Source organism: Pelodiscus sinensis, chromosome 24 (assembly GCF_052426305.1).
Source record: "Pelodiscus sinensis isolate ZL-2025 chromosome 24, ASM5242630v1, whole genome shotgun sequence".
Lineage (NCBI taxonomy): Eukaryota > Metazoa > Chordata > Testudines > Trionychidae > Pelodiscus > Pelodiscus sinensis.
In genome coordinates this window covers 17,247,289-17,271,276 of record NC_143075.1, presented here as the reverse complement: position 1 = coordinate 17,271,276, position 23,988 = coordinate 17,247,289, and the positions used below count along the sequence as shown (strand labels likewise).

Below are 23,988 nucleotides of genomic sequence, written 5' to 3'. Positions count from 1 at the left end.
CAGAGGCTGCCCCTTGCCAGTCCTGCAGCTAGCTGTACCTTTCTGGAGCTTGGAGGCGTTCTCTTGGATCCAGCTGAAGAGGTTGGCAAAGTCACAGTCGCAGACCCAGGGGTTGCCCTCCAGGCGGATGGTCCGGAGGGCGGGCAGCGCCTCCAGGGCCGCCACGCTGAGGCTCTGCAAGTTGTTGTCGTTCAGCTCCAACACCTGCAGCTGCTCCAGGTTCTCAAACGCAGCCTCGTCCACCTCCACCAGGCGATTGTTCCCGAGGCTCAGTTTGATCAGCTTCTCCGCCGACCTGAATATCCCGGCCTCCAGCTGGGTTAAATTATTGTAGCTGAGGTCCAAGAACACCAGCTTGGCGGAGCTGCTGAACGTGCCGCCCTCCAAGGCGGCGATGGAGTTATTCCTGAAGTCCAGGTACACCAGGTCGCCATAAAAGATAAAAAAATCCGCCGGGATTGCCTGGATGTTGTTGTCAGCCACCAGGAGTTTCCGCACGTCCAGCGGGAAGGGGTTCGGGACACTGGGCAGCCCTTGGTCCCGGCAGTCTATGGTGTGGTAGTCCAGGCAGCTACAGAGAGGGGGGCAGAGATGCCCCGGGGGCAGGAGCAGCGAGAGGGAAAGCAGGAGGCAGAGAGGAAAGCATGGCCACATCGTCAAGGACTGGCAGGCTGTGAGGGGCACCGCTGCTAGGAGAAAGACATGTTGCTCCGCGGGGTAGCAGTGCCCGCCGGGGCGTGTGCGTATTGGCGCGCGTGTGCTGGTCTCCAAGAGATCACGTACCATCCTAGCTCAGATAGCAGCAGGCTGGGGAGGAAAGGGGAGGGGAGGCTGGGGGAGGAGAGCAAGGGGAGGATCTACAAGCTGGGGGATGTATAACGCCGGAGCAAGGGGGGAGGACAGGGCGAAGGGCTGATCTTGCAAAGGCTGCAGCCTGCTTCTTCCAGCCAAAGCCCTTGTGCGGCTCTGCAAGGCGCAGCGAAAGTTTAACTAGTTCCTGGTTAGCGGGCAGGGAAAGCTGAGGAAGCCAGTAGTTTTAGTTCTCCCCTCCACCGGCTTCCCCCTCCCCCCCCCCCCCAGTTCTAAGTGTTCAGAGCCCCCAAACCGGGCAGGGGGAAGAAGCCAACCTGGACAACTGCTGAGTTCTCCTTTCTTTTCCAGGGCACAGGCCAGCTTTTCAGCTGAGGTGGAACTGGGTGTCCTTCCGGAAAGTACTGGCTTCTTATGCTTGGGCTCAAGTGTAATGTCAGTTAAAGGACTTACATTCCCCAAAGGGAATAGGCCCATAACTCAGGGGCACTTGATCTATTAGGCATTTTACATGCTACTTTTTTATGATCCTCTGCTGGTACTTTTCGCACTGCTCATGTTCCCAGGAGGCCAGACACAAGCCTGGCTTATATGGGTCCCGTTCTCTACTGGAGTAAACTGGAGGTCCTGCAGCTACATGGATTTACATCAGCTGAAGATCAGGCTGCAGGGGTTTTGAGCTCTCTGCCATGCTCCCCACCCCCAGCAGGCATGCCTTTGTATGGAAGCATGGGTGTCTTCCTGCCACTAGCCCCAGTAGTGCTCACGGTGGGACATAGCCCTGCCTCCGGCTGCTGGGAGCTGAGTGCCAGACTGGTGGCCCCAACACTGGATCAGCAGTGTGAGAGCGAAGGGAGAGATGTACCAAAACCACAATGGGTCATTAGGCACCTAGCTCCCATTGAAGAGAGAGCAGAACTGGGAAGCTTACCCAGTTTTGCCTCTGAGTAGCTCCCCCTAAACTCCCAGGGGAGCTGGCAACATTGGTTTATCATCACACTAGAAAAAGTCCCCAGTGTCGCTCAGGTCCTTAACCCAATTCATATTTGTTTTTGGAAAAGAAAATGAAAATGTCCACTTGGGTTAAATCTTGGCTCTGGGGTAGGGCCGAAGATGAGCGGTTCAGTATGCAGGTGGCCTACCTCAGCCCTCTTTCACCACAGCAGCTTGGGGCAGGTGAGAATTGCAGTGGGCACAGCTGGGGCACAGCTGCAGCAGACACAGCCGGGGAAGGGTGCATGTCCCCCAGGTGAGGCAGGTCCAGGTTTGCCTGCCCTCTGCACTCCCCAGCCAGAGTGAGGAATGCAGCAAACTGTGCACTTACCCCTCACTCCCTGAGAAAGGGGAACAACCAGAACTGTTCCCATATGAATTGAAGAGGGGAGCTTCAGTCCCCTCCTCCTCCACTGTCTCTAAAGACAGCCTGAGGGGTGGGAGACTTGGAGCTGGGCAGCCCCAGAGATGGGGGCACGTCCCCAGCCAGACCCTTTCACCGGCCTGGTGATTCAGTCTCTTTTCTGTACGGTTTTATGAGACACAATCCCATTCTAGGCACATCCCATTTCCCTGGCACAACCAATCCCTGACCTTGCTTTATAGGGTGGAAGAGGAAGCTGTGTACTGAATTTGGTGCTCCTAGCTCTTACTGTTTAGGAGTTTTTGAACAAACAAACAGACCGACAGATGGACAGACCCTTTCAAATATATAGTGGATTACAGAAATGTGTCTGGAGTCCCTGTTACTCTACACAGGCTGCCCACGTGCCTTTCTCTCTAAACAAGCCTGTACATGTGACCATGCTTAGAGCTACATCTGACTAGGGAAAGCAGAGTTTAGGAACGGTGAAGGGAGCAGCATCTGTATTTGCCAGGTCTATGCTATTTGCCCCTTAGAAATAGACAGCCCGTTGGCCTTTAATTTAAGAAGATGTCTCCACGTAGGACTGCCTGAAATTGGGGCTGCTCCACACACTCTGCTCTTTTAGACGGAGTGCCCTGCTTTACCGCATTGTGCGTTATTATGCCACGTCTCACTGGGGTTGGCATAAGAAAGTTAGACAGGCATGGCCAGGTGCAGTGATGCTCCCTCTCACTCTGGCTAGATGATACTGCACCGTAGTGGTGCTTTCGGGTCTGAGGCAAGGTGTTTATGATGACAAATGGATCACAGGGGTGCACTGACCTTCACTGGGGATTTGTCTTGTTTCATATCACGTTTGCTAGCTCTGATTGTTTTCTAGCTGTTGCGGTGAGCGTGCAGCACCAGAATAGAGCACACCAGTGCAGAGAAAGTGAAGGAAAGGATGTTTACAGCAGGAATTCGAAGGAGGCCAGGGTAAGGCACTAAGAGGAGAATTCATCCTGGTTAAGTAATCCTGATAAGCAAAAATAGCCAGTGTAAATGGGGTTGCAGAACAGCCATGAAGTCCCCCTCCCTTGAGAATATCCCAGCAAGGGGACTTTTCCTGCGGGCGCAAAGACAATTCAGGAAGTGCTACACTAATCCCCATGTGCATCCATACAGGAGGTGTGTCAGGTGCAGGAAGAGTGGGCATGGGAGAAAGGAGGCATGAGTCGGATATCCCACTACTCCGGCTATTCCTCATTGCAAACTGCCCAGCGAATATTACATCAGGGACACACATTAAGGCATTCTTCTGGGCTGCTCCAGCCTGACGAGGGGCAATATTGGTGACCCCAAGAAGTGGAAGGCACACGCCCTCCCCCTTTGAAATCAACGAGCAGTCCTGTGGTACCTTAGGGACTAACAAATGTATTAGGTGATGAGTTGCCATTGGTAAAAAGTTAAAATCCATTTCATGACGTAAGCTGGAGTGGATGGTGTACCAAGTAAGCCTGCTCTGGCCAGCCCAGGCTGGGGCTGATTTCCCCACTTACTTCCTGCATGTGGGCCTAAAACAGAGAGAAGTCCAACAAACTCTTATAACCATGACTTTAAAAATTCCATAAGTAAATTAACACACAGAGACAGCTGCTAACTTGCCACAGAACGCATATCCCTTCTGGCCTGGACTTCATCCACAGTCAACATCATGAAAGAACTAGAACGGATATTTTTTGTGCAGAATTGCAGGCTTTTAACCTTTAAAGGTCCAGTCTTAGAATGACAGAATCATAGAATCCTAGAACTGAAAGGGACCTTGAGAGATCATCAAGTCCTCTGCACTCACAGCAGGACCACAAACCATCTAGACCATCCCTGATAGATGTCTATCTAACCTGCTCTTAATATCTCCAATGATGGAGATTCCATAACCTCCCAAAGCAATTCATTCCCAGTGTTTAACCATCCTGCCAATTAGGAAGTTTGTCCTAATGTTCAACCTAAACCTACCCAGGCCATTGCTCCTTGTCCTTTCATCAGAGGTCAAGGAGAACAATTTTTCTCCCTCCTCCTTGTGACACACTCTAACAGGTTCAGTCCTGTCAGCGAGCACCCCTTAGCGGCTACAAGGGGGCTCACAACAATGACCTCTCCCACTCGGGGTGAGATACAGTCTAACTGGTGGTCGAGGTCCAGGGTTCCCCCCTTGCCCGGGGTTCTTCCATGTTGTAGGATCTAGCCTTGGTTCATTAAAAAGGTCCAGCTCCCATTCAGAGCTGGCCCAAGTGCTGATGCTCCCAGCCAGCCCAGAGTTCTGGCCACATTGAGCTCCAGGAAGGAACTAACTGACTGTCACTCAGCAGCTCCTTATATACCAGGCTGCCGAACTCTGATTGGCTGCAGGGCTGGCTGCCCTTCTGCCCTGCTTGGAGGCCCTCTCCACTGTCCCTGCTGCTGGCCAGGGTGCTGAACGGCGTCCAGTGGATGATGGGGCTCTGTCCACCTCATCACACTCCTCCCCCCTCAGAGAGGTTCGGGTGGGGTATCCCCACAAACCACCTCTGCAACTGCCCTGGAGAAGAAGTCTGCATTCCTATGGTGGGAGTCTGGTCGGTGCTCCACCGTCAAGGCATACGGCTGCAGTGCGAGATACCACCATGTTATTCAGGGATTTGTGTCGTTCATCTCTTGCAGCCATTTTAATGGTGCATGGTCCATGATGAGGTGAAATGGGGCTCCCAATCGGTAGTAGCGCAATGCTACCACTGCCCTGCGAATAGCTAGACATTCTCATTCCACTGTCGAATATTTGGTTTCCCGGAGGTGCAGTTTTTTGCTTAGGTACAGGATAGGCTGTTCCACTCCCTGGAAATTCTGGGACAACACTGCCCCCAAACCGACTGTTGAAGCATCCGTATGCAAGATGAATGGTTGGGAGAAGTCGGGGCATCGGAGCACTAGAGGTACCAAGAGCTGGCATCTGCCTTCCCCAGTAGCGAGTTCCTTGTCTACTCGATAAAGCAGGTCCTTTTGGAGTTCGAAGTGGGGAAACTGGGAGGACAGGGTCTCCAGGATAATGACCACATCAGTAACTGCGATCTGAGAGTATGCCTTCCTCAGAGTTTCATCATCCTTTTGCCCTTGGATAAAATCATATGAGCTAGTTAAATATTGTAAATCCATCTCCAGGAGGAGGCCCTCTTGCGAGGGATGCCCAGGGACTGTTGGGGTACCCTCTTCTTCGGAGGAGGCATCTCCTGCCTGCGACAGTTCCTCAACGGGGACAATCTCCCCCACCAGATGGGTCTGGAGCCAAGCCCTACCCTCCTTCCATCGGGCCCGACGGGACTTCCTTGGCATCTCAGGGGATGGAGGTCCTTCACACAGGTCAGAATCCACTACGCGCAGTGTTTCTCAAACTGCTCCCTGGGACCCCAGGGCTCTGCAAGACATCTCCAGGGGCTCCGTGAGGTTGACAAACTGGAAACATCGATAGGTACAACACATACAATCAGTGGACCGCTGGGGCTCTGCATAAGTACAACACATACAATCAGTGGACCGCAGGGGCTCCGTGTACATTTTTACGCATGTAAAGGGCTCCAGAGTCCCAAAAGCTTGAGAACCGCTGCACTATGGGAAACAGTTCCCACAACGACTTTGGGGCTGATTCCTCGGGAGGGGAAGCCCTGTCTGGTGAGGGGAGCAATGAGGGGAACTGTTGCCAGTCCCGGACAATTATGACATGCCAGAGAAGGCACTTGGCTATCCCCACACTGATTTTTGTCTCACAAGCCTTCACCTTCACTTGGACCCAGGCAGTAGGCTAGGGATGCACATCCCCATGCACGCACGTCACCTTTAGAGATCTATCATACAGGAGGGTGCTAAGGTCCAGCACTGACTCCCTAACCAGGGTCTGGGAGCACCCTGAGTCTATTAATCCCAGTACCTTGCGACCCTCTACGGTGACTAGTACCACATAAGCCTTACGCTGCTGGTCAGTCCCTGGGTCCAAACCACCACTCATCTCAGCAACCCCACAGTCCAAAAAGTCACACTCCATGATGGAGCATGACCTGCTATAATTTCCAGGCTTCCCACAGCAGAAGCACATTAATGGTCCCAGAGTGGGACCCATCTGACTCAGCCCCTTTTGACCCCCTGGAACTGGACTTGGTGATGGTTGGGGAGAAAAGGGCCTCGGCGAGGTATGATGCTCCCAAGCGGTCATGCGCGGGGTAGCACTCGATCGTTGCTTAGATACTTCTTTCTGTGCCCCGGGGGCGTTCTTCGCACCAGGGGGCAGCCCGCCCTCCAAGTGAGGCCTGGTGGGATTAGTAGGATCAGCTGCGAGCAGGAAATCCTCGGAGCTCTGGACCACTGCAGCCAGGGAAACGGGGTTCTGCCAGCGCACCCAAGTTTGCATAGTTGTTGGCAGGATATCTAAATACTGCTCTAACACTATTGAGTCCATAATCTCAGAGGCTGAACAGGCGTCTGTCTGTCTTTCTTGACTCCACGTCTTTCTTGAAATGTGGTGCCCAGAACTGGACACAATACTCCGGCTGAGGCCTAATCAGCACACAGTAAAGCAGAAGAATGACTTCTCGTGTCTTGCTCACAACACGCCTGTTAATGCCTCCCAGAATCTACTGCAGATTCATATTTAGCTTGTGGTCCACTTGAAAACAATTGCTCCCAGAATGTAGTCTCATTGGGGTTACAGGTTCCTCTCTGTCTTTAGCCTAGTGAATAGGTAAGAGCTGATGCTGTTCCTGCTTCCTTCAAGCACAAGACAGAGCCGACCCAATGCCTGGTCATGTAAGTCTCTGTAAGTAAATAAGTAATAATAATTCATTTAATTTACATAGAGGTTTTTCCTATAGCCACTGATGTCAATATTGACGTGCATAGTGCAGAATCTCGGTCAAAATGCTTTTCATTCAAAAGAAAGCTCAATACTATTGAAGGGGAAACGTGGAGACATTAACCCTTGAATTGCCAAAGATTATGTTATCAGCAGAAATAGGAACAGAATTCACTTCTCTTGCCTGCTAGGTGCCATCTGAATTGCTGGGCCCTAGGCGGTAGGGGTGGGGCTGGGAGCTAGCTTCCCCTCTGCCAGTCTTTTGGTGCCACCTGGAGCATACCACCTGGCGCTCCAGCAGCAATTTAACGGGCTCGGGGCTCCTTTTGAATTGCCGGGCCCCAGGACAACTGCTCGCTTCCCACTTCCCACTGTCAGCAAGCCTGTGGTCAGTACAAAGAGCACTTCCTTTCCTTAAGATAAAAGAGGCTGCCAGTGGCTAAAGATGTCCTTAGCTTGTCATCTTGTGCCTCATGCATGTAAAGGTGGTATGAGGTTTCTGTGTGGCTTGAAGGCAGACTCCATGTCCAAGACATGCAGAGGAAGGCAGGGAGCCGAGAGACTGCAGTGATGTTGTGGCAGACAGGAGAATGCCTGGCCCTGTGTGGTGTGAGTATGTAGTACGCAGGCTCTGCCCCAATGAGCTTACAGCCAATCCAAACACGGGTTGTGGATAACAAAGTTGCTCTTTGGCTGTAGAGGAGCAGCTGTTGTGTTTCTTACGCCCTAGTCGGGGATCTCTCCTCTACTGTCCTTGATTTCTACTGTTTTCCTCCTGACCTGTTTTTAATCTGTCTTGACATTTCTGTGTCTCTTCTTTCTGTTGCTTTGCTCTGCTCTTTCCTTGGCTATCACTTGTTTGGATGGCTCTTTCCCATCTCTCTTGGAACTGGAAGTCTCTCTCCCACCTCCTTTTGAAACTTCATTCGGTATTCATGTCCCCCCCCCCAAAACAGTCCCACAAAGCCAGAGGCATAGCGAAGGTGTTATGCACCTGGGGGCGAAGGCAAAATTTGTGACCCCCCCCGCCACCGCCGTGTGGCAGGGCCCCAAACCTGGCGCATAGCTGAGCCCGACCCTGGGTGGGGGAGGGAGCTTGTACCGTGTCTTCCCCCGTCTCCTCCAGTTTGGGGCTGGGCCCCTGCACACACTAGCCGGCTGGCAGAGATGGAGGAGGATTGGGCTGGGGGTAGAGAGGCAGGGAGGAGGCTCCAGCTGGCAGCAGCAGATGGAGGAGGAGCAGGCGAGCCAAGAGATGACAGGGGGAGTAGAGAGGGACTAAATTGGCACCCCCCTAGCATGGCGCCTGGGGGCAACTGCCCCTCTCTGCCACTCCTTGCTACGCCACTGCAGAAACCTAGTACGAGGACAGAGATGTAGCAGAATTATCTAGTAATCCAGTAAGACAGAGTAACTGGTCTGGTTCTCTATTTGTATCACCCAGACCTAGCCTGCCCTGTGCTATTTACAGTGAGTCCAGTCAGCTTTCTGATAAGTATATAGCACCCTCTTGTGACCTACATGTCACTGGCCATTATATAGTTAAATATATCACTATATTATACCTAGTACTGATTCTAATGTGCAGTTTATATTCTGAGCTCTGTTTCTTCCTTCTCCCTTCCAAAAACAAACTACAAAATGAAACTATAGGATTTAATTGTGTCCTTTTCAGCTGGCTATTTTTGAGGAGCTATAATCGGGAAAAGGCAGACTAAAATAGCTAAGCTGCCTATGGATAATTCCTCCAGTGATGGGGACTATGCACAGGCCGGATCACACTTACAGACTTATGCAGAATGGCTGAATAAAGTTTTCCTCTATACTATAGCTGTTCTGTCCCTGCCAGCCGTACAAGTACAGGAGCCAAAATTCAGGCCAACTGCAAAACAATGCAACTCCAGTCACTGAAATGAAGGAGTAGCGCTCCTGCTAGGTTTCCCTTAGCCCCAGCACGAGTAGTTAAAAAACTCTTGGGCATTTCTTCCAGTAATTAGGACAGGCGTGCTTAGGTTTGGAAAGTCATAGGGCAGATTTGGAGATTTTAGGTAAATGTAGAGGTATCTGATGCTGGGTAAAGTAAAACCTCAGCACCTTTCCTTTGGCCCCAGAAGCCAAAAAGCTAGGAAATAAAATTGGTCTATCAATTACTATTCCAGGATTTTTCTGAGTGTAGTGGGTTCAGTTATATTTTCAATTTCACTCATGCCCACTAAGCACCTCCCAACAGGCAAACAGAAATCTCACATTTCCAGGGCCAAATTTCCATTCATCCTATTTTGAAACAAACAAATAAACAGATGAAAATTACCTATTTTCCAATGAGAACCATGTCCAAAGCTGCTCCTCTTCACCTCATGGTGAGACACCTCCTGCCCCAAATCTTCTTTCAGTTTCTAGCCATGACACCCACTCCCACACTCCCCAATGTCAAGTGGGGAAAATGGGGTTTGCAGTGTGTCTAGAGGCTACCACAGTCAGTTTACTTGTCAAAGTCCTATACTTTGAGCTCTCTGAGCTCATTGTTTTACTCATTTGCATAACACCTAGACCAATGGGATTCTGATCCCTGACTGGGACCTCTAAGCATGACAATGATATAATTAGCCATTGTAAAGCACACCAGCCTCTGATAAAGAAGCATTGTTCCACACAAGTATTCCAAAATAACTAAGGGGGACATTGTGCTTAATTCCCAGATGGACAAAATAAAGGAACAAGGAGCTCTCCTCACCTTCCATTGCACAGGCTTGGAACAAGGGGAGGCCTTGTGCAAGGACCTGAGTGCAAATCTGCTTTCCGTGCAAGGGACGGTTTGCAGCATTCTCTCCCAATGCTCTATCCTATTCTGTCAGTTGATCAGTCTTGGAGTGATATGCTGCTGCTGATCACCCTCCCTGTCATATCTCCTCCCACCTAAAATCAATAGCAAACTATCCATTTGGGCACTACCAAGGTTACTCCCTTCCTTCACTACCCACCAGAGAGAAAGGGGTGCATTCTGCATGCCAGGGGAAGGTGACACATTACCTGTGTGCCTCCCACTTCACTGCCCTCGACAAGCAATGATGCCTAGAAAGTTATAGGATAGAACCAAACCATTTCAGTAAGTCAGAAACTAGAAGCGCAGGTGCAGCCATGTCTTTGAAACGCCTGCGGGACAGAACTATTTCAATCAAGAGACCATTATGTACTGAAGCTGGGAGCTGCCCATCCTAACTGAAGTCTATGAAAAGTTAATGGAGCAATCTTTTCAAAGGATGTAGTTATTCCTGGCTTTTGCTTTACTGGGCTAAGGTATGGGTCGGGCCCTGGGGCTGCTGTACTCGGTGCATTTAAGGATCACAAACTCCCTTCCACTTCATGATCATCCATCAGCCACGTGTGCTGGAGTTCAAATGTTCTGACTTGGATGGGCAAAGTTAAGAATGTAACTTAAATCAAGGAATTAATTCAATGCTGAATTAATGGTATTTGTAAATGCTCAGCACCTCTGAAAATTTCTTATACAGTCACCTACCATTTTGAGGCAGATTCTTGCTTCCAGTGACAAAGAGTTGCAGCGGTTCTGGCTAGGGATGTTCAGTGTTAGTATGGACACCACTGGGCATTTTTCTTTTGATCTTACAGCTTAGAAAGCATGAAATGGAAATATCTTTGTCTTCTATAATTCCTAAGGAATATCAGGAACTGTGAAGGGAACTGAAGCTTGTGTTCTACCTGCCCAGAGTTCTTCATCGCTGCTAATGCTGCTCCACGGGGAGATGAAACAGCTCAGCCCTCATCAACTTCACAGTGGCAATGATTGCATCTGAAAACTTTAGACACTGCAGTTTAGCAGCTAAACGAGTCCAGTGATCTGCATCAGAATGATTCCATCATCTGCTCTACCGGGAATGTGGGTTAGACAGGCATGTGGTGACTGTTATTCGCAAGTCCTTTAAATACAACACAACCATTCATGGACCAAGGGTCTTGTAAGTGGTTTCTCCCCTCCGAAGAGGTGTTGGTACACAACAGGCATCCTCTGACCCCTGCAATAGCAGATAATTTGGCACTTTGGCCGAGTTTTACCAGGGTTTCCGGGGGAATTAAAGGCAACTAAAAGTGATAACTCACCCACTTATGCAAAGCACTGTCTTGTTGTCTAACAGGATTGCATGTGTGTCCCCACTCCAATGTGATGAGTGAACTGTTGTATCCCTGGTTACTGGGAGTTCCTTAAATCAGTTAAATGAAAAACCCGGCATGAGATCCCCAAACGCTGCATGAACTTTAAAGTCCTAGGTCTCAAGATGTGGTGGTTGGAAAAAGCTGATGGGTTTATTTCCTGCTACTCAAGTGCATTTGAAGACATACTTCCCATTGTTACTTTTCCATGCAGTTGCCTCAGAAATGCTCTGCAACATGGACAGAAAGAGGAGAGGACCTGCATGAGATCACGGGAGAGGGAAGGTATCTATGAAACACTCACCATTAAAGCTGCTTTCTACTCTGAGAACATTTAAAAATTCCGGTTTGGAAGGGTCACTCACCTCCAGGATTGGTTTGGACACAGTTTGGACCACACCTACAATCCAGGATGCCCCACAAGAAGAGGCCTTTGCATGAGATTTGCATCACATTGCATCTGCTCAAGCTGGGTATATGGCAAAAAGAGCCTTTATTGGAGGATCATGGTGCATCCCCATGTAGTCCTGGAAAAAAACCTGGAGGTATGGAGAACAATGGGAGAGGAGGACACTAAATATTTTAGAACCTTCAAAAAAGTTAGGGGGGTAGGACTCAAGCTCTCAAAACAACCAAAAGGTTCAGGTGGGAAGGGGGTTCTATTTCATCTGACTCAATTTCTCCAAACTAGACCTGACACATTGTAAGGCAAATCTATCTCACGCTTGTCCAGAATTATACACTCAGGGTGTGTCTAGACTGCAGGGTTTTTTTTGGAAAAACGGCAGTTTTCCCCCCAAAAAGTCACTTACATCCACACTGCTATTGTGTTCTTTAGAAAGAAAATCAAAAGAACAGAGGGTTTTTTTCTGACATGGGTAAACCTCATTCTACGAGGAAGAATGCCTTTTCTGAAAGAGCTCTTTCGGAAAAAGGTGGGTGTGGATGCAGAAGAGGGAGTTTTTTCGAAATAAGAGGCCTCCAGGAAAAAGCACAGGTGCCCTCGTGGCCACTTTGTCCATAGTAATCATAGCTTACATGCGAGAGAGCATCCAATGAGTATGGACGCTATCTTTCGAAAAAGCAGATCGCTTTTTCGATGTGCTTTTGAAGAGTGGACGCTCTCTTTCGGAAGAAGTTTTTTTTTGGAAGGTCTCTTCCAAAAAAGCTTCTTTCGAAAGACGCTCGCAGTCTAGACATACCCTCAGTCCCCTGCACATCAAAACATCTGCCAACAAGTTGCAAGAGCTCTAGGAATAGCTCACTTTATAACTCATCTCTCTGCCTATTCGAGTTGATTTCTATCTAAAGATGCCCAAGTGCTTTACAGAGATAGCTGTTTCCAACATGGGTTGGCTTCTTTTAAAGTAACAAATGACATTTTTCTGTTCACTGTTAACAAACATTCACCTCCGAACATCTCAATTATATTCATCCGTGAAGTCTATGTATATGGATACATCTGTTTATTTCAAGTCAATTTCCATTATTATATTTTATAGTGCAGTAGCACCTAAAGATGCCAGCCAGAATTTTGCTGTACCTAGAAGGAAACCAATCTCAAAGGGCTGACCATCTAAAAAATAGCTTGCAGCTAAGCACTGGCTATCTTGTCTGCTGTTTAAAGTTAAAATGAAAGCTCTGTGAAACTTTGACAGTCCCATTTTTGGTCCCTTTGCAAACTCCAAATTGCTAGTCAGGTTCACTGAAGGGCTGATAAAGATTTGAAAGGCCTGAAGAAAACCTGGGGCCTGAGCTTGGTGGAAATAAATTTGTGAGTAAGCCCAATGTGATTTATTATTTTCACTGGGAAGCATTTGACTCTGATTGGTTTCTAAGCAGCAGCTTGGGTCGAGTGTTGTTTTAAGCGCTGACACTTGTCTGAACCTGAAACTCAAAGTGAAATTCAAATGGAGAGCACTGATGAAAAGCAAAATGGAAAAAAAAAAGTTTGACAACCTCTAGGTACCAAAACCACAGAGTTTCTTGCTGCTTTAGTTGAAAGTTAAATGAAAGGTAATCTGAGCCCACTGTTGCCAATATAAATATGTCATGTCTGCACCAAGTAACAGGATTTGAAGGACTTTGTACAATTGATTCTTTCCAAGCATAACCTCTGCCCTTGCACATTCATTCTGCCTAACCTTTCTGTCGAGAGTCATCTCAAAACACTTTATAGACACAGTCAGAGTCTGACCGTGTCACTCTGCAATCTGGCCAAGCTGAGAGTAATAGAGTATAACAAATTGGATATGTTCTGGGAAGCAGAGGCAGCTAAAAACAACCAAAAAACCCAAACCAGCCCCCCCTCCAACAACATCAACCACCCTCTTTCCCCACGCTCTTGGAGAAAGGAAAACAAGAAATGAATCTGAAAGAACTGGGAGGTGAATTTGTGTTGTTCAAGGGAATATCTCATTTTGTCACCTGTGAGCAATTTATGTAATATTCTAGATAGGCCCCTGAGCCCTGACTCCATGGGGACAAAAACAAACCCAGACTGGAGCCCTTTTGCTCAGCTGCTTATGTATTGATTTATTTTGATTTATGGACAGGTGTTTTTTTGTTAAAAGACATCCATCCCATGCTGGAGGTGCCCTGATAACATTGAGCATCCACTAAAATGCCCCCAATAACAATGATGAGAGTAAGCCAAATAATCACTGCACTCAGGAATGAATTCACACAGGAAATTAACGGAGAAAAAACATGCTGTCACCTGTGGGTGAACACTTTCCACAAAGTCTCAGACGGGGTAGCCGTGTTAGTCAATAACTTTAAAAACAACCGCTGATCATAGAATCATAGAATACTAGGACTGGAAGGGACCTCGAGAGGTCATCGAGTCCAGCCCCCTGCCCTCGTGGCAGGACCAAATACTGTCTAGACCATCCCTGAAAGACATTTATCTAACCTACTCTTAAATATCTCCACAGACGGAGATTCCACAACCTCCCTGGGCAATTTATTCCAGTGTTTGACTACCCTGACAGTTAGGAACTTTTTCCTAATATCCAAACCTCCCTTGCTGCAGTTTAAGCCCATTGCTTCTTGTTCTATCCTCAGAGGCCAAGATGAACAAGTTTTCTCCCTCCTCCTTATGACACCCTTTTAGAGACCTGAAAACTGCTCTCATGTCCCCCCTCAATCTTCTCTTTTCTAAACTAAACAAACCCAATTCTTTCAGCCTTCCTTCATAGGTCATGTTCTCCAGACCTTTAATCATTCTTGTTGCTCTTCTCTGGACCCTCTCCAATTTCTCCACATCCTTCTTGAAATGCGGTGCCCAGAACTGGACACAATACTCCAATTGAGGCCTAACCTGTGAAGAGTAGAGCGGAAGAATGATTTCTCGTGTCTTGCTCACAACACACCTGTTAATGCATCCAAGAACCATGTTTGCTTTTTTTGCAACAGCATCACACTGCTGACTCATATTCAGTTTGTGGTCCACTATAACCCCTAGATCGCTTTCTGCTGTACTCCTTCCTAGACAGTCGCTTCCCATTCTGTATATGTGAAACCGATTGTTCCCTCCTAAGTGGAACACTTTGCGTTTGTCTTTATTAAACTTTATCCTGTTTACCTCAGACCATTTCTCCAATTTGTCCAGATCATTTTGAATTATGACCCTATCCTCCAGATTAGTTGCAACCCCTCCCAGCTTGGTATCATCTGCAAACATAATAAGTGTACTTTCTATGCCAATATCTAAATCATCGATGAAGATATTGAACAATATAAATATGATGAAGTGGGTGTTACCTACGAAACTATATATTTTTGTTAGTTTCTGAGGGTACATCTAGACTGCAAGCTGCTTTTGAAAGACAGTGTCCACACAGCAAAAGTGCATCAAAAAAGCAATCTGCTTTTTTGAAAGATAGCGTCCACGCTGAATGGATGCTATCTCGCATTTAAGCTATGATTTCTATGGATGCAGTGGCCACCATGGCACCTGTGCTTTCTCTTCTTCTCTGAGGTATACCAAAATAGCTACCCCATGTCTACACAAGCCACCCATTATTTCAAAATATTTTTCAAAATAACGGGTGTGCTATATCGCCATCCTGGTAAACCTCGTTGCACGAGGGATAAGGGATGGCCCACAATAGCATGTTATATTGAAATCTGGCACTGTGTAGACGCGCCAAATTTCAAAATACACTATTTTGAAACAGATTCAAAAGAAGATATGCAATTGGTGTAGCATAAATTGCGTATCTTATTTCAAGTTTAGGGTGCTGTGTAGATGCACCCTGTCAGTCTAATATTTAACAGGAACATTCAGTTTCATCCACAAAACAGGAACAGGACAGGTTGCTCATCCTATCCCAAGGAATGAGGCAGCTAACCCTTCCCACTGTAGAACTCCCCATAGAAAATAGACTTCTCCAGTGCTCACTGCCCCCACCATAAATGCTTATGGGAGAACATGGGACTTGAAGCATGTGCAGAAGTGTAACCAATTTTGATGGCTGAAAAAGAGGTTGGGAAGAGGGGCAGTGCACCCATGTGGCAGGTTCTGTTCATGCAAAGTGAGCTTTTTCCTGGCCCTGGAAATCCCTATTGAGAGGATAATGTCGGAGGCAGACTCAACCAGTGGCTAGTGGATCCACAGTGATGCAGATCCAGTTGCACAAACACCTTGAGCAAATGACACGGGGCGCGGGAACGCACAATGGTGGCGGTGTGGCCTGCTTGTCAGATCCGGAGCTAGGGAAAGATTGCGGCTGTTGTGATTGCTGGAGTTCGATGCAAGCCCGTTATACTTTGTGATCACCAGGGATGGACAGTCTTTTAAGTCAGCATAGCTCTGAGAGAGAGGCTCCCGTTTATTTCCGAAGGGCTTGAATTCACTTTGCTGTTACTGCTGTAATTTTAATGGACTGAAATGTATTTTGGGGACTGAAGGAGACGGTGCACTAAGGTAATGCATTTGTGCATGTGTGTGCACGTTATATACCCAGCTAGAAAAAAAATTCTTTACAGGCAAAATGAGGACACGGGAAAATTACTGGGTAGCCAAAGTCTTTTTAGCTGTTCCTGGGCACTTCGTTCTACTACAAGAAAAGGGTTTCATTTTAGACAAGACCTTCTGATCTGCCCCATTTTGCTGTGACATCGTCTTATTTGATGTGGTACAACCTAATCACAATCACAAGAAACTAGATTGGTTCTTCCAGCAAATAGAAACAAACAAAGCAATCGTGAGCTTGAGTCTCTTCTGCTATCCACCGTACAGCTCCCTACCACGTACTCTTCATTAGTTCCTTGTGCACAAAGCCTTTTTGTGTCAATGGGGATTCCGTGCATGACACGGCCGAGAGACGTAATGAGAGGTCATCTTGTGTTTCTCCAGCGTTATCCACCCAAAGATGCTTTACAAGCTTCACCGAGGCTATATCTACACTACAAGAGCTACAGTGGCCCAGTGGCAGCGTGGACACACACTACTGTGACAGAAGGGGTTTTTCTGCAGTTGTAGTAAGTCCACTCCCTTGAAAGGGGGTGGCTTAGGCTACATCTATACTTGCTGGGTGCGTCTAGACTGGCAAGATTTTGGAGCAACTTGCCAGCTGTCTACATTGGCCCCTTGAATTGGCGCAAGAGCACTGACTTTGTAATGTACAAAATCAATGCTTCTTGTGCAAATACTTTCACGCTCCCGCTCGGGAAAAAGCCCTCTTGCGCAAGAATATTGCGCAAGACGGCCAATGTAGACAGGGAAGAACTGTTTTGCGCAAAAAAGCCCCGATGGCTAAAATGGCGATCGGGGCTTTGTTGCGCAAAATCACGTCTAGACTGGCCACGGATGCTTTTGCGCAAAAGCACTTTTTGCGCAAAAACATCCGTGCCAATCTAGACGCGCTTTTGCAGAAATACTTTTAACAGAAAAACTTTTCCATTAAAAGTATTTCCGCAAAATCATACCAGTCTAGACGCAGCTGCTGAGTTTTGTCGGATGCCAGTTTCACTGGTGCTAGGCAACCAGTAAAAGAAAAGCGCTGGTTTGTGTATTCACTTACTGCCACAGGCCTCGGATTGTGTTTACATATGCAGCATTTCCTTTGCCGAGGAGCACTGTGTCCTCTCCGACAGTGCAGCTCTCATGGGAAAGCAGGGGAATGATCAGGGGGCATCCTGGCTCCTAGCAGAGCTCCCTTTCCCCAAACACTGGTCAGCTCCAGTCGCTCAGCATTGTTGCAAGCAGGGAATCGTTTGCTCCATGGAGTAAGCATTGTCACCTGGCCTGATGATAAGTGAATACTTGCCAAGAAAATAGGAAAAGGAGTTTCAAAGTTCTCAGGCCTTTACCTGGGGGAGGAGAGGGACATCTGTTTACCTGGCCTCAGAACAGAGGAGGTGCTGATCAGAGAGGTCACCTAGGCACTATGGGATAGCCTCTGGAGGCTACAAACTTTGTATTCAGCAAGAACGTGTCTTCTCTTGCACCTCACCACAAAAGCATCACGGATAAGAGCTATATGCCTCTCAAGGGGTGATTTTCTTTTTCCAGTGAAACTTCTGAATTTCCTAAGTCATCCTAGGTCTACCCCTCTTTCTTGCTGGAATTTCTGGCTTCCAACTGAGAGCCATAATTGGTCGGCAATTAACCCATACATGTCTGGGCCTACATGGTCTGTCTATCATCTGACTCTTCAAATTCTTTCATGGTACAGGCAGTCCCTGGGTTACATGGATCCGACTTTTATCAGATCCCTACTTACAAACAGGGTGAGGCAACCCCACACTAGCTGCTTCCCCCCAGCAGACCAGGGAGATGCAAAGCTAGCGCCCCTCCCCCCAGCAGACCAGGGAGACGCGGAGCGGCTTTTCTCAGCAGACACCTCAGCTTGAGAATAAAAGACTGAGGGAAGTGAGGTGTGGGAGAATAAAACTGAGCTCTGGAGAAATGTTTGGCTAGAGTTTCCTCTACAATATGTACCAGTTCCGACTTACATACAAATTCAACTTAAGAACAAACCTACAGTCCCTATCTTGTACGTAACCCGGGGACTGCCTGTACTTAGAGAATTTTTAAAAAATATCTTCGCCAGTGTTTTAATAAAGCATAATGAGCAACCTGCAGTCCACAGGTTCAATGTGTGGCCTGTGAGACATTTTGTTTACCACTGCCCATGCACAGGGTTGCAAATTCCACTGCTTTCTGTCCACTTATTTTTTTCCTCTGACTGTTACTGAAGTGACACAGCCATAAAGCAAGAGCACATGGGCTGTGTCTACACTACATGCCTCTGTCGGCAGAGGCATGTAGATTAGACACATAGGCAAAGGCAAATGAAGCCGCGATTTAAATGATCGCGGCTTCATTTACATTTACATGGCTGCCGCGCTGAGCCGACAAACGGCTGATCAGCTGTTTGTCGGCTCGCGCACTAGTCTGGACGTTCCCCCTGTCAACATCAAAGCCCTTTGTCGGCAGCCCCGGTAAACCTCATTCCACGAGGAATAATGGGGCTGCCGACAAAGGGCTTTGATGTCGACAGGGGGAACGTCCAGACAAGCGCGCGAGCCGACAAACAGCTGATCAGCTGTTTGTCGGCTCAGCGCGGCAGCCATGTAAATGTAAATGAAGCCGCGATCATTTAAATCGCGGCTTCATTTGCCTTTGCCAAAACAACAAATCTACATGGCTCCGTCGACGGAGCCATGTAGTCTAGACGTACCCATAGAGTGAGGTGCATGATGATAGCACACAACATTGCTGTGAGAGCTGTGCGCTCCTTCTGCATCCAATCAAAGTGCTGCTACGGTTCAATTGGCACGTCCTGCAAATTGTAGGCATGCAAGTACATGGAGTAAAACTACCCTACCCCAGGAGACTGTCTTGGTTATGACAATCTTGTGGCCCACTGAGATGAAGGAGGAGTCACTCATACAGCCCACTCACTAGCCTAGGTTTCCCATCGCTGTACTAAGACTTTTCTAAATGTGTAAAACCCCTGAGTCTTTCATACATACACAATGACCAGAGACCAAAACAAAATGGCTGCATAAAGGTGTTGGGGATCAGCGGATGAAATTCAACCCTGTAAAAACCCTGTTTTTACAGCATTAGTGGGAGTTAAGTGATGGCTAGGCCTGTGCATTGTACACAGGGATGAATTCCCCCTCCCCACCATCACCATGGTGATTACGGCTGGACTGATCTGATCAGAGGATCTGGGACCACTAACCAGAGGTGAACTTCCAGGATCATGTCTTTTTCAGCACTGGCCTCTTTTTGCACTATTTCTTCCTGCACGCTACATCAGGGCCCTAAGGGTGTCCAATTTTTTGAGTGATGGATCATTCATAGGGTAATTTTGGGCCAACTAGTAAAATTAATTGAAAAACCAAGTTTCAGAGCAACTGAAACTATTGGCTAATTCTGGCTGAATTCAGAAAATCATTTCAGCCAAATAAAAAGCAGGAGGAAATTCCTAAAAAGTCAAAATGCTTTCAAATGAACCATTTTGACATTTTGTTTCAGAACAAACTGTTTTGTTTCAAAATGTCATTTTGAATCTACATTTCCTTTTAAAATGATGATTTGTTTGAGCTACACAAAGATTTCAGTTTTTCGGTTAAAAAAATGGGGGAGGGGGGAGGAAATGGGTTCACTTTGAAACAAACTAAATTATTGTGAGCCACCAAACCAAACAAATCAATTATAGTGAAAATTTTGTTATCTGGCACTCTGTTAACCAGAAAGCCACAATACTGTTGGGTCTTCAGGCTCACGTGCCAGGACTCCTGCCAGTCCAGCTGGCCATTGTGGGGCTTCTGACAGCTGGCATTTCTGGTTGACATCATCAGCAGGTGCCTCCTTCTTCCTCAGCCTGCCTTGAGTTGTTGGGAGCCAGATCTGCCAGTAGGGGGTAGGGTGGCGCAATAAGCTTTGTTATCCAGCACATTCAATTAACCAGCAACCCTTATTCCCCATGAGTGCCAGATAACAAAGCTTTCATTGTGTTCGCTTGGGTCTGCATAGGACTTGCTCCTCTAATTACATAATTGCACATACAACCTTTACTCACATGAGTAGAGTTTTATGGAAGCCAAAGGGACTATAGCCGGTATAGGGACACGGGCTTCAATGTGCGCTGGGTGAGGACCACATCAATTCATTAGTTCAGTTACTATTCGCTGGGTTAGTTTGAAATGTATATGCTGTCCTGTGCCTGGCATGCTGTATCGCTCACACTGCCATGTTCATAAAGATGATCTTTCTATGTTCTGAACAAGTTTCTCTGGCTCCACAAAAATATAGCATTCCTCAGGGAACGCACCATATTTTGACTTGATGTTTTCTGACATTTCACTCGCCTTCTTAATAAGATGGGTGAAATGTCAAGAGAAATTACATCAGCCAGTGCCAGAACCCTCAAACAGGGAATACTTGGTGTTCTAATCCTTCCTCTGGATTTGCCTTTTAAAACATTTTGCTGCCCACTTCTAACTGTTAAAATTGCCAGTTTTCATAATTGTTACGTACAGTGCTTACCCCACTAGCTAGCCATCAGCAGAAGCACTCGTGTACTCGGTGATTTTACACTGGACCCACACAGTGATACTACACATGCACTTGGTGACACTATTTCATACTTTTTAGCAGTGCTCCTCTAAAATTTTTCAGAAGTACTATACTAATCTACTTGATGTTACTGTGCCATTACATAGTACTACAGATTGGACATCCCTGGTCTGGCAGCCTTGGAACCTGACAAGTCCTAAAAGAAGGGATTTGCGGGACATGGGGAGTTTCCTTACCACTGGCCCTCCAGTCTGCCACCAGCTACACTTACAGTCCAGCCAGTCCCCCAGTGACTGCCCTGCTGGGCTGCAGGGCTGCTGCGGCCCCATCTCCCCTACTAGGCTGGCACAGACCCCACCCGGGCTCCACTGCCGAGCTGCTACTGGCCCCACGGGGCAAGGCTCCCAGCTGCCAGCCCTTCTGCTGCCTAACTCCTCGTCACCAGGGCTCTCTGGCCCAGGAACATCTGTGGTCCTGGACCATGGGTGTTACTGGACCAAAGAGTCCTGGTTTACGGAGGTACAACTTGTATATTGGTATTTTATGGTATTGTACTAGTACTCACCAGTAGTATTGTGTTAGTACTTGGTGGTATCATACATTACCAAAACCAATAGATTGTAGGGGGGAGTTCTAGAGTGTTCATCTCTATGTCTTTAGTTGTATCTGGATTTACTCCTTTTATGCCTTTTTATTGTTGCCTTGTTTTTTTTTAAAGGAGGGACAAATGTTGCTGTTCATGATTATCTTTTCAAAGGGCAAAATATTCAGTGGCAAAACTCCAAATTTCCACCCTGAAGAAAGTTCATTAAAGTAAAGATCTTTCTCCTGGGTTGGCAGTTTCTACAGTATAGTTTTCAGGTACCTTCTTCATATGTTCTTTCTGGGATTCTCTCCCAAGTATGGAGCAAATGAAGTTTTTTTGTTTGTTTTTTTGGTCCATTAAAAGATATTACCTCATCTCTCTTATTCTGGAACTGGCACAGCTAAGACAACACTGCAAACAGACACTGAAACTTAGTTACTTAGGTCCTCGTGCTGCATTTGATGCTGCATTTGATCCCTGAACCTGGGCAAAGCCCTACTGAAGTCATGCTCATAGATGCTTACTTCTAAAGCAGCCTCTACTCTGCACAAACTTGAAATGTGCCACTTCCCTACTATGAGTGCTTTCAGCTCTGCATGTTTCAAGAGAGCATCTCCAATAGCGCAGTGAGCATTAGCACACGTCTGGGACATACTGACCCAGATGGAATGCTATCTACCGATAAACAAGCACTTCTCTGGGGTGTTTCTTGACAGCCTCCGTCCAAGTATTCATAGGCTGGAACACCCACATAAAAAATTTAGTGGGTGCTTACCACCCACCTCTTCTCAGCACTATCACCCACTGCAATTTTGAGGCATGTAAGAGGCTCTGGTAGGAAGAAGGAGAAGTGGGGATGAAGCACACAGAGGGGTGAGTATGAGGATTTGGGGGCAGGGGTTGGGTGAGGGTGCAGTCTGGGATGGAGCAGGGGGTTGAACACCCACCAAGCCCAGAGGAAATCATCACCTAATCAAGTACTGACTCCACCTGACCCCATTTGGCTAGTTGGATTTGACAAGATCTTAACTAATGGTGGCAAAGAATTATTATTTGGCTCTTTGTAAGAAAAAAGTAGTAGTCCTCAAACTCTCTGGGTATGTCTAGACTACATGGCTCTGTCGACAGAGCCATGTAGATTAGGTTTCTAGACATAGGAAAATGAAGTGGCAATTTAAATAATCACCGCTTCATTTACATCAAAATGGCTGCCGTGCTGTGCTGATCAGCTGTTTGGCAGCACAGCTCAGTAGTTTGGACGCTCTGTGGTCGACAAGGGAAGCCCTTGTCGACCGCCCCATTATGTCTTGTGGAGTGTCCAGACTACCGCACTGTGCCGCCAAACAGCTGATTGGCACAGCACGGCAGCCATTTTGATGTAAATGAAGCGGCGATTATTTAAATCGCCACTTCATTTTCCTATATCTAGTAAACTAATCTACATGGCTCCATCGACGGAGCCATGTAGTCTAGACATACCCTCTGAAACATATATGCTTCAGCCTACAGTTTCTAAAGCAACCAGTGATTGCTCCATTTTACTTTTATTTTTTTGTAACCAACTTTGACTTTTGTGCCTTGTTACATATTGTCACAAACTCTATGGCTGTGTATACACTGGCAAGTTATTCTGGAAAATCAGCCGCTTTTCTGGAAAAACTTGCCAGCTGTATACACTGGCTGCTTGAATTTCTGGAAAAGCACTGACTATCTAAGGAAAAATCATCAGTGATTTTCTGGAAAAACTATGCTGCTCCCATTCGGGCAAAAGTCTTTTTCCGGAAAACTGTTCCGGAAAAGGGCCAGTGTAGACAGCACAGTAGTGTTTTCCGCAAAAAAGCCCTAATTGTGAAAATGATGATCGGGGTTTTTTTGTGGAAAACCGCGTCTAGATTGGCCACGGATGCTTTTCCGCAAAAAGTTCTTTTGCGGAAAAGCATCCTGCCAATCTAAACGTACTGTTCCAAAAATGCTTTTAACGGAAAAGTTTTCTGTTAAAAGCATTTCCGGAAAATCATGCCAATGTAGACGTAGCCTATTTTTGTGTGTGGTTAATAAATGCATTTTATTATTTTGTCTAAACCAGAGTGTTTAGATTGAAGTGTTTAGGAAACTCCACTTCGGATAATAAGATTTGTACATATCATTTTCTATTAATAAAACGATGGCCTATATATGAACTTGTATTGTCCATGAGGGAACTGGACAGTACAGGATGTATAGTTTGAAGGGAAAGTCTGAGAATGGGAATTTGCTGGTGTTACTTTGCAATATAATACATGAATGGCTGGCCGTAGTGCCCATACAATATACCTGGAAGTAAGTTACATGCAGGAGGCTGTGTGAGAATAGACCGGGGTAGTGACCATCCCAGCAAAGCAGTGTAAAAGATACTCCAGGTGGAGAACTGAGGGAACACAGCTGTTCATTGGTCCAGATTATACCCTGGGTAATGTCACATTGGGTGAAAACGGCATGATTTCAAATCAACCTGCAGAGACATGTTCTAATTGCTTTAATTTTTGAGTAGAGGGAATCAGTCACTATAAGTACATCCAGAATTTTCTTCTCTTGAAAAAAAACATCAGATCTATAAAGCGCAAATGTTAAGATGCACATTCAAGAGGGACCAACTGATCTTTTTTCCAGGTTTTGTCCAGTTTGTA

General features: G+C 47.0%; 1 protein-coding gene across 1 annotated transcript in view; it reads right to left on the bottom strand.

Annotated features, from left to right (window-relative positions):
* Positions 1–861, bottom strand: part of LRRC38 (leucine rich repeat containing 38) — a 35,057-nt gene extending 34,196 nt beyond the window's left edge. The window contains exon 1 of the mRNA XM_006127899.5: positions 39–861. Within this exon, the coding sequence (XP_006127961.3) occupies positions 39–786 (748 nt within the window). The 5' untranslated portion in view covers positions 787–861. The remainder of the gene's footprint in view (positions 1–38) is intronic.
* Positions 862–23,988: the final 23,127 nt, after the last annotated feature.